At 40.2% G+C, this 11,304-nt stretch overlaps 1 protein-coding gene across 1 annotated transcript in view; it reads right to left on the reverse strand.

Moving 5' to 3' along the window:
* Positions 1-10,987, reverse strand: part of LOC127411409 (VPS10 domain-containing receptor SorCS3-like) — a 109,149-nt gene extending 98,162 nt beyond the window's left edge. The window contains exon 1 of the mRNA XM_051646946.1: positions 10,265-10,987. Within this exon, the coding sequence (XP_051502906.1) occupies positions 10,265-10,939 (675 nt within the window). The 5' untranslated portion in view covers positions 10,940-10,987. The remainder of the gene's footprint in view (positions 1-10,264) is intronic.
* Positions 10,988-11,304: the final 317 nt, after the last annotated feature.

Here is an 11,304-nt window from a genome sequence, read left to right on the forward strand (position 1 = left end):
CATCTTTATGGATTTTCATTGATTGTTTTTACAATTGAGAAAGCGGTCTAACAGCCTCTCCATTGCCGTGAATCAAAAGTGAAAGCTTTCAGCTTTCAGTGACATTAGGCCTAAGACTATGCTTTCAGCAGAACACACAGTCTCTCTCTCTCTCTCTCTCTCTCTCTCCACTTCAGAGCAGCTTTAGAAAAACTGCTGAACCCTATGGAACAATCTAGTTGGAAAGCCACTATCAAAATTAAATGTTGCAAATGCTTCAAACATGCAAACGGAACTCCATCTGAAAGGCTTATACTGCCTTGAAGTGCACCATGAAAGCTTAGTTAGGCATTTGTTATTACGACATGTCACACATTCAAGTCAGAAACAAAATAAGGAAAAAGTCAGACTTAAACAAATGCACAATGAATGATGGCAAAAACTCTTTTGTCTGTTGCACCGCTGGATAAAGCATAAGTGAGTACACCTGTACAAATGACCTAAATGATTTAGCACTGAAATAGAAATAACTTTGCAAAATCATTGCTTTTCATTATATTTCATGTCAATACGCCCCTTCCAACATCACAACTTGGCAAATCGGGTTTCATTTAGAATTCGATGTTTTCCCCAATTTGACACTGATTGATCATTCATGTGCCCAGAACTCATAATTATTATATTTCCAACTCCACTTGAAGGCACAGCATGAGCCAAACATAGGTGCCGAACAAATATCATCATAAACTGGAGATAGTCTCCTTTTCTTCTGTGAAGTCATCACACACACATGCACACTTGCAACACAATTTCAATGACACCTTTGAGTGTGTGTATGTGTGTGTGTGTGTGTGTGTGTGTGTGTATGTAGGATTATTTAAGGTAGGGTGTGTTGAAACAGAAAGAGTAGTATCATTGTTGTTGCATGTAAATAGTGCTGGTGTATTATTAAGTGAGGTACAACAAAGGTGCTCTCTCCAAAAAGAAGACCAGAGATTAACTTTATTGCTTATCTGGTAATAAGACAAAGCATAGACAAAAAGTGACAGGAAAGGTTAGTCATTTGATGAAAGCAGGGATGACAAAAGACTTAATTTGCTGCTTGCTGCTGAGAGGCTACCGGTGTCATCTCTTCTCGTGCTAACATAATTGCCTAAACTGATCTGTAAAAAAATACCATATGTGCCTCATTTGTCATTCCACAACCTGATTGTGTATGATATTTTTATAGTGTTATCTAAATCCCTTGTTTGAGCAGGTTTGTAGTTCATTATGTAGGCATAGCAGTGTCATGTTGCCAGACGGTGACAACAATATAGTGAATTTCTGTGTACAATGCTTGTGTAAATGTGTGCATGTCAGGGAGACATTGAGAGAGAGAGAGAGAGAGAGAGAGAGAAAGAGAGAGAGAGAGAGAGAGGGTTTGTGTGGATCTTAACTGTTCTGTGACGTTCAGATTGCATCTGTGCCATTTCAAAACCTCACTCATGCAGCTCGGTAAAAGATACACCAATGGCATCAGCAGCACTGCAGACACACGCACACATAAATTCTGCAGGTATTACACTGCCAGTCTGAATCTATACTGTATAGTCATTTATATTTCAGATGAAGCACAGAGATTGTGAAGAAAAAAGAAGTTTGGGCTAAGAAAAAAGAACTTATTAATGAAAAACAGCATATGGAGAAATACAAGCAGACAGAACACCCAGGGCGGCTCCATACTAGAGAAGTAGGTATCTAAAAGATGTAGCAAGTAGATCATTGATGAAGGAATATTATAATTGATAAAGTAAATGGATGCAGGCAGAAAATTGACAATTAAAGTAATATTAATGGATTCATTAGAACTTTCATATCAACTTGTGTAGTTATAAATGTGTTCACTTCACTAAAGGATTATTCTGGGTTTGATACAATTTAAAGGTGTTGTAAGTTATTTATTTATTAAATAACATGCAGAAAACACCTCTATTCCCAGTCATATGTCACTGAACTTGGTGCCATAAATGATCTATAACAACCCTTGGCTGGTTAAATAGTGGGGGAAAAGATGTCAGATCGTTTGTTTAGCCAATCAGAAGACTTTCTGCCTGTCAATCATTGTGCTCGTTCACAGGGCAGCCCATATATGCTCGTATAAGTGCTGGTACAGTGCTCTGCTCCAGTGAAACTCTCATGGTTGGATGGCAAAAATGCTCCACCCTACATCTGCTCCAACACAACAGTCTCTAATTTGTTAGTGTGTGTGCATGACTTTGGAGTGCAGGGCTTTGGAAAGAGGGGGTGTGGCTAATTCCACGACAAGTCTGGTGAAAGTTCCAGAAAGCTAAAATCGCTTACAGCATCTTTAAGCTCAGTCGACAGCAGTTGTGGCATAATGTTGATTACCACAAACATTTATTTCGACTTGTCCCTTCTTTTCTTAAAAAAAAAAAAAAAAAAAAAGCAAAGATCTGGGTTACAATGAGGCACTTACAGTTGAGGTGAATGGGGACAATATATAAACATTAAAGGAATAGTTCACCCAAAAATGAAAATTCTCTCATTATTCACTTACCCTGATGCCATCCCAGATGTGTATGACTGTCTTTCTTCAGCAGAACACAAATTAAGATTTTTAGAAAAATGTTGAAACTCTGTAGTTCCTTATAGTGTAAGTAAACGGGTGCCATCAGGTTGATGGCTGTTTGAAGGTCCAAATGCATATTTAGGCAGCATTAAAGTAATCCACATGACTCCAATCGATCAATTAATGTCTTCTGAAGCAAATCGATAGGCTGGTGTAAGAAACAAATCGATAATTAAAACTTTATTAACTTAAATCGCTTCCTGCCAGCAGTTGATGCATTAGTGACATAAGCGCTATGGCGCGTTCACGCGAGAAGCCGGAAGTGCGCGCTTTGTATACAACAGAGGACCGAACGTCACGTGAGAGTTAGTTCATTTCAAACAGAAATACAGTGCTGGGTGGAAGCAATGATTTAAAGTTAAAAACGTTTTAATTCTCAATTTGTTTCTTACACCAACCTATCGATTTGCTTCGGAAGACTTAATTGATTGACTAGAGTCATGTTGATTACTTTTATGATGCCTAAATATGCCTTTTGGACCATTAAATAGCCAGCAGCCTGATGGCATCCGTTTACTTACATTATAAGGTTCTACAGAGCTTCAACATTTTTCAAAAAATCTTAATTTGTGACATTCATGCAACTCATTGAAGAGGCGCTGACTACACAGAGAAATGCCACTTTCAGAGTTTGTAGTTATTTACATGATCTGCTTCCATATTATTTGAACTTTAATAAAGCTATAACATGGGGAGTCATGCGACGCCATGCGAGGATCGGACGTGTGAACGGCGAGCTCTGCGCACTTTGCTAGTTTTAACACTTTTAATGATATAAACCGGTGAGATTCAATACACTCTGTTCCATAACTGTTGGAGGACAATATGTCAAAGAATTTAAAATCCTCTGGTTCTGGAGACATTAAAAGACACTTACATGCTCAAGTTGACGACCCTGAGCAGCCTGCGATCCTGGGAGTCGATTTAGCCGGAGAAGTGCAGGAAATGCGACAAGAGATGCTGAACATGTCGGCAATGCTGACGAAGGTCGTTGCTGAATTGGAGGATCTTGCTGTGATACGTCGATCGATCACTGCCATGGAGGCGAAGTTCACTGAGGTGGTTACAAGAGTGTGGGATGTCGAGAAACGGATCAATTATCTGGAGTCATCAGAGAGGGAATTATCTGCTAAACCGCTAGCGACCAAGGTGGATTTGGAGTGTGTCTGGGAGAAGTTGAAGGACATGGAGAACCGTAGCCAGTGGAATAACTTCTGTTTCGTAGGAATTCCTGAGGGCAAAGAAGAACATAATATGGTGAAATTCCTAGATGGGCTCCTTCGAATCTGCTCGACATAGCAGGCCATAAGCTGGAAATCAAGCGAGCTCACAGGGTTCCTGCTTGGCGAGCCGTGGAGAGAGGCAGGCCCCGATCAATTCTGGCCAAATTTCTGAGATCATCTGATAAAGATTTTTTTTTTTACGCTAGGCGAGGAGTAAAGGAAGGCTTTCTTGGAAAAATCACAGCATTTTCTTGTTCCCAGACTTTGCGAATTTGACAAGAGAGAAACGTGATCGATTCAAGGAATGCAAGAAACTTTTACATCAACAGAAGTTCGCTTTTGCACTGATATTCCCGGTCAAATTGAGAATAGATGCTAAGTAGGACCATAAAACATTCACATGCCCACAGCAGGCGATGTCCTTCATAAAGTCAATGGAGTAAGTCATCTTGTGGTACTCACTTTGCAGCTGAGTGGAGTGGAGTGGAGCTCACTGAACATTCTGTTTGAGGAAACTGAGCACTTTTTTTTGTGCTGGTTCCGCCTAGCGGCTAGAGTTTATTTTGTAGAGTAACACACCTTCAGGACAGTTTTATACACGCTCTTTGCACTTATTCCTACTATTGGCTGGAGTTTGTTTTGCAGAGTATTTCTTGAAAAGACATTAGAGTGATTTGCTTGCACTCATATTGCAGCCGAGTGGACCGGCTCACTGAACATTTGCTTAACAGTTTGAAGAATCTGTGCGTTTTTTTTTTTTTTTTTGTGCTGGTTCCACATAGTGGCTGGAGCTTATTTTGTAGTGTGTCACACCTTCAGGACAGTTTTATGGATGAATCTACACACTCTTTGTGTTTATTCTGCCTATTGGCTGGAGTTTGTTTTATAGATTATCTTTTGCTGTGTAATTCTGTCTCACAAATTTCGTAAAGAAACACCGTACTTGAGTAATCCGGTGGCAAAGTTGTTGCGGGGCTCTCGTAGGCATGCATGGACTTTGAGTTTGGAGGGATGGACGCCAGTTGGCAATGTCATGCACAGGGTTAATGCACATGTTTTTCTTTTTTCTGTTTGTTTTGTTCTAGGGGAAGTTCGGGTTTTGATGGTTGCACCAGTGTTGGAAAGTTGTCTTTATAATCTTGTTTTTGACACATGATCTATTTTTTCTTATATGTCAAAATGTCAAATGTTAATATGAGTGGATTGTCTCTCTCCACGTGGAATGTGAATGGGTTGGGGCACCCCATAAAAAGAAGGAAGGTTATTTCTCTTCTTAAGTGTAAGAAATATGATATAGTGTTTCTTCAAGAAACGCACCTTTCTCTGCAGGAAGCTGAAAAATTTGGAAAGATATGGGGTGGGCATTTTTTTATAGTGCTGGCTCGAGTAAGAGCAGGGGAGTCATTATGCTGATAAGTAAACATCTACAATTCAAATGTCTCAAACAGAGTAATGATAAATTAGGAAGAGTCATTATAGTTTTAGCTGAAATTCAGGGAGAAAGTCTTATTCTGGCTAATATTTATGCACCTAACATTGATGAACAGGGCTTTTTTATAGATCTTGAAGGGATGTTGCAAGCCGCTGGCACCCCTCATGATATAATATTGGGAGGAGACTTTAATCTTTTGATGGACTCAGTCCTTGATCATAGTGAAGCAAAAGTGTGCAAGCCCCCTAGAGCAACACTCTATGTGTAAAAATCTTCGTCTTACAGGTATTTGGAGACTTTTTAACCCATCTGGAAGGTCCATAAGATTTACTCTAGAATAGATTTTTTTTATATATACATCTAAGTCCCTCATTTGTTGTTGATTGCTCAATTGGAAACATTTTAGTCTCAGATCACGCCCTTGTGTGTTTAGAGATGTTGTCACATACGGAGAAAAAGAAATCATATAGTTGCCGCTTTAATGTATCCCTTTTGCAAAATCCTGAATTCCAACAAATGCTAAAGACTGAAATCAATGTCTATATGGAGACTTGTCTTAGGGGTCGGATCATACAGTATGCCTTATTCACCAAAAAATACAAAGAACAAGAACTCGTGGAATTGGAAGGGAATATTAAAAGTGCAGAGCTGAAGTGCTGAATGTCATCTAATGGCCTCAGGGAATTGACCCGATTGAAATACAGATATAATTCTATTTTGTCGCGGAAGGTGGAGTTTAGGCTATTTAGGGCAAGACAGTCATACTTTGAGTCGGGGGACAAAGCAGGGAAGCTGCTGGCTAGATATATAAAACAGAGAGAGTCTTTTTCTACCATTTCCTCAGTGAAATCTGCTTATGGTGAAATATTTACTCAGCCATTGATATTAATAATGCTTTTAAAGAATTCTATCTTGATCTCTATAGTTCCACATCTTCGTCTACTGATGAAGATATTAGAAACTTTGTGAAACCATTAGAACTTCCTAAACTGACGACTGAGCAAAGGAATTATCTTGATTCTGAGATAAACTTGGAGGAGCTTGGCGAGGTAAATAAGGCCTTGCCTACAGGCAAGGCTCTGGGGCCAGATGGCTTTGCCGCTGAGTTTTTTAGATCTTATGCTACAGAACTGACTCCACTTTTGCTAGAAGTTTACACGGAATCATTAAAGAATGGAAAGCTTCCGCCAACCATGACGCAAGCCTAGATCAGTCTGATTCTTAAAAAGGACAAAGATCCAAGTGAGTGTAAGTATTACCATCCAATTTATTGTCAAAAATTTTGGCTAACCGATTAAGTAAAGTTATGACATCTCTTATACATATAGATCAGGTGGGGTTTATTCAGGGCCATAACTCATCTGATAACATTAGGTGTTTCTTTAATGTCATGTGGGCAGTGGCAAACGATCAGGCTCCAGTCGCTGCCATCTCACTTGACGCCAAAAAGGCTTTGATATGGTAGAATGGGATTACCTTTTTAAGATGTTGGAAATGTACAGGTTCGGGAATACATTTATTGGGTGGATTAAGTTACTTTATAGACACCCGGTAGCGGCAGTTCAAACGAATGGATTAATTTCAGATTATTTTACTCTGGATAGGGGCACCCGGCAGGGTTGCCCTCTTTCCCCCTTATTGGTCTGTCTTGCCCTGGAACCATTAGCAGCCGTGATAAGAAAAGAGGATGATTTTCCAGGGGTGGTGGTGGGAGGCGTGGCGCATAAGCTTTTGATTTACACAGATGATATTTTATTATTTGTCTCCGACCCTACTAGATCTATTCCTTGCCTCCACAGAATTATTAATTCCTTTTCTAAGTTCTCAGGATACAGAATGAATTGGTCTAAATCCGAATCTTTGGCTCTGACAGCGTACTGCTCAGTAACTGCTTTTCAGCTGGGCGCCTTCCAGTGGCCCCAACAGGGCATTAAGTATTTGGGTATTTTATTCCCAGCAAATTTGTGTGATTTAGTTAGAGTTAATTTTGACCCTTTAATAAAAAGGTTTTCGTGCGATGTGGGTAGATGGGCTTCATTACATTTATCTATGACTGGGAAGGTTAATGTTATTAAAATGAATTGTATTCTAAAATTCAACTACCTGCTACAATCTCTCCCTATAGATGTCCCCCTCTCGTATTTCAAGCAATTTGATAGCATGGCGAAATCCTTTGTTTGGAACGGTAAACGTCACAGATTACATTTCAGTAAGTTTCACAGGCCGATTGACAAAGGTGGGCAAGGCCTACCCAAGATTTAGTTTTATTATGCATTCGGTCTCAGACATTTGGCTCATTGGTTGCTTCCACCTGAGAGAGCCCCTCCCTGGTTTTGTATTGAACAGGATGTTCTTGCCTCTATTTTGCCTTTGCAAAGCCTTTCTATCAAACTAACCGGAGAAGTTAAGTTACACCCCGTTTTCTTGCATTTGCACTCGGTATGGACAAAAGTGTCCAGAGTGTTTAATTCAGATGTTTATTTAAATGTTGCCTCGAGCATATGGCTGAACCCAAAATTATGTATTAATAAGTCCCCTTTCTGCTGGTCAGAGTGGATTGTGAGGGAGGTTAATACGCTCTGTGACCTATATGAGAGTGGAGTGCTGAGATCCTTTGAAAATATGGTTCAACATTTTGGGATTCCCAGGTCTCAATTCTTTAGGTATTTACAGCTGCACCACCTGCTCTGTACTATTTTTGGAAGTAGCATACACCCCCCTAAAGTGGCAGATACTCTGGGAGTGGTGATTACTTCTTTTGGAAAAGGTCATGAGGCATCAGTGTATTACTCAGTGTTAATTCAGAGTCTGGAGGACGGAGCTTCAACTTCTCTCAAGAGATTATGGGAGAAAGATTTAAACTTGGTATTGGAGGAGGGAGTGTGGGCTAGGATTCTAAAAAACATCAAGTCTACATCTAGAGATGCAAGGGTGTGCCTTATGCAATATAAGATTTTACATAGATTCTATTGGACCCCCTCTAGATTGTATAGGCTTGGTCTTAAAGACACATCCACCTGCTGGTGATGCCAATCAGAAGATGGGGACACAAGCCATGTTTTTTGGTGGTGTGTTAAGATCCAAGAATTTTGGTTGAGGGTTCAAAGTTTTATGTGTGACGTATTGGACACTAAAATTTCATTTTGCCCAGACTCTGTATTTTAGGCAATTGGGCGGTCATTAATATAGGGGATAGATACATATAAAGTTGGGTTCTAGCCGGAGTTATGATTGGCAGACGGATTATTCTTAGGGGATGGAAGTCGGCTGGATCACCCTCATTTCAGGAGTGGTGCACAGAGATGGGCGGGGTGGCGGCATTCAAGGAGGTGACATGTAGAAGGCTGGGAAACTTAGATTTGTTCACGGGGAGGGGCAGTGGAGAGGGATTTGAGTTTTAAATGTGTGTGTGCATTCTTATTGTTTTTTGAAAGTATACTATTTATGTTTTTTTATGTTTCTAAATAATTATGACCACTGGGGTGCGTGTTTGTGTCGGGTGGGGGGAATGTTCTGGGGGAAGGGTTTCACTTTATATAATTTGATTCCGTATTTTCTGTTATGTTTATTTAATTTGTTGAAGAAAATAAAAAATTTTAATCATTTTTTTTTTTTTTTTATCTTAATTTGTGTTCTGCTGAAGAAAAACAGATCTTACACATCTGGGATGGCATCAGGGTAAGCAAATAATGAGAGAATTTTCATTTTTTGGTGAACTATTCCTTTAAAATACTCACTGTTTCAAAATATAGCCACAGGATGTTAACATAATTTTAGTGTGATAAAATTGCTTACTAAACTTTTCTGTTTAAAGGTATATCCAATTTTACAAGTCATTGCCATTATAACGTAATGGCATAAACACTAAAACAACTGTAAAAACAACAATTAAAACAACTTTAGAGCTCAAGTAATAAGCAAGTCTTAATTAATGGAAGTGCTTTTATTAAATTATAAGCTTCACATTTGTGCCTTTAAACCCTCCAAAAGTTGGCCCCATTCACTTCCATTGTATAGTGCCTTGCTGTTACCTCGATTTTTTTTTCTTTTTTCTTTTTTTTTTAGAAGGAGGGATGAATTAAAAACATTTTTGTGGTAATCAACATTATGTCACAAATGCTGTCGATTGAGCTTGTATCGAACCCGGAATATTCCTTTAAACCTGCATTTCTTTCTAGCAGGTTCCTTTTGCATCCCAGAACTGAAGCCCTAATACAGTAGGTATCAAACAAATAAGTACATTTTTTCAGACAAAATGTCTGGTTTGAGGTTCGCACGACTCAAAGCAAGAATCTTGTATGGAATTCTTCTTACTGCTTATAAGTAAATAAATAAATAGCCTATTTAAAATGCAGCACAGTAGAGATATACTATATCTTAAAATACCAAGGATGCAACACCATTGAAAACAGAAACACAAATCCTCATAACAGTCAGAGCTTTGAATGTTTGGATCAGAAATATGAATGAATATATCTGTAAGATGAGGAACGGTTGCTTCCAATAATCACTATAATTGTCTTTATGTGTGTGTGTGGGGGGGGGGGGGATTTTTTATTTTATTTATTTTTTTATTTTTTTGTCTTTTCTGTTGTTGAATTTTTTATTTTTTATATTTTTTTTTTTTTGGATCGTGTTATTGCGTCATGAAACTGACTATACATTAATGTGCTGTCAAATGCGCTTTTTTCCTGACATTTTGAAGTCCATGTGAATTAGTTGTCGACCGTCTGACTAGAAATACACAACACAGAAAATGTATTCGCAAATAAGAAAAGAGAAAGATGAGCCTCACACACACTTACGCGAGCACGCTGGGCTTGCAGCTGCTGTGCTCTCTGTAAAATACTTAAAGACTATCAAAACCATTTAAGATCACTACAGTATATAAAATACCACAGTATACTTGTGCCATTTGAACCCCACAAGTTTTTACAATAATGGGCAAAGTATTGCTCTCTTAAAGTCATGCGCATTAGAGAGCAAGTTTCCACTCACACTGCTGTTGTATCCGGACCATAGCACCATGGCCTGATTATGAGCAGCATCTCCAGACAGCGCGAAGGTGGACGTGACCAGGTGTGGCTCGTCCTGCCTCGGACCTCTGCCGGTGCCGTCAGCAACTCCGGTGCGCCTGAGCTCGAACCGAGGAGAGGCCGCATCCTGGAAACCGTTAACACTTTTCTCGCGGTCATAGGGAAACAGACTGCGCTTTTCCTTTCTCTTAACTTTGGTTTCCTCTGGAAACGATGTTGAATAAACCTTTCCGTCTTTTCCTTTAGTTGGACCGGTCCTCTCCGCTTGGGATGTGGTCGCTTTCTCCAGTTTCTGTCTCCAGAACGGCGAAGGAGAGTCTCTGTGCGCTTCAGGGGAAAGTTGGGCTCCATCCAGCCCCCATATCCTGCTTTTCACGTTACTGTCGACCGTTACACTTGCAAATTGGTGGTTGATAAAAGCCTTTGGCTTCACTTGTTCCTTTGCGTGCGCCTGTGGCTCGCGTTTCAGCGGCATTGTAATTGGCGCGAAGCACGAAGAGCAAGTGAGATCTGCGTGCGCGGGGAACGGCACGAGAGCGCACAGAAAAAACAACGTCCAGTAAGTCCGGTTTGACTTAAACCCCCAGACGTCCTCCATCTTCATCATCCTCCTCCTCATCTTCAGCTTACACACCATACCAAGTCCACGTAAGTTCTCTCAAAATCACAACATAAATAGACGTAAAACAACTTTCTCACCTGTGTAACCGCGACTGTGTCTGATGTGCGGATTCTGTCGGTTCGACTCGGGGAGTAGGAACCAGAGGGGTGGAGCTGCTGAGTGGCACACGCTCACTCACGCGCTCCTGCTTGGATCGAGCGCGAGAGCAGAACGTGTGACAGGTGCGCGACACACTCGCGCGGGGTATAGCGATGGCCCCGAGGGTATCCGCGAGCAGAGACATCTGGAGGAGTCGTGCCTGCATGTTTTCATATTAATATGTAAGCAGGAAAACTGATAATCCCGTCTGCATCACATTAACGAGAGGCACAGTTTATAAA

The sequence above is a fragment of the Myxocyprinus asiaticus genome, chromosome 20 (genome assembly GCF_019703515.2).
Source record: "Myxocyprinus asiaticus isolate MX2 ecotype Aquarium Trade chromosome 20, UBuf_Myxa_2, whole genome shotgun sequence".
Taxonomy (NCBI): domain Eukaryota; kingdom Metazoa; phylum Chordata; class Actinopteri; order Cypriniformes; family Catostomidae; genus Myxocyprinus; species Myxocyprinus asiaticus.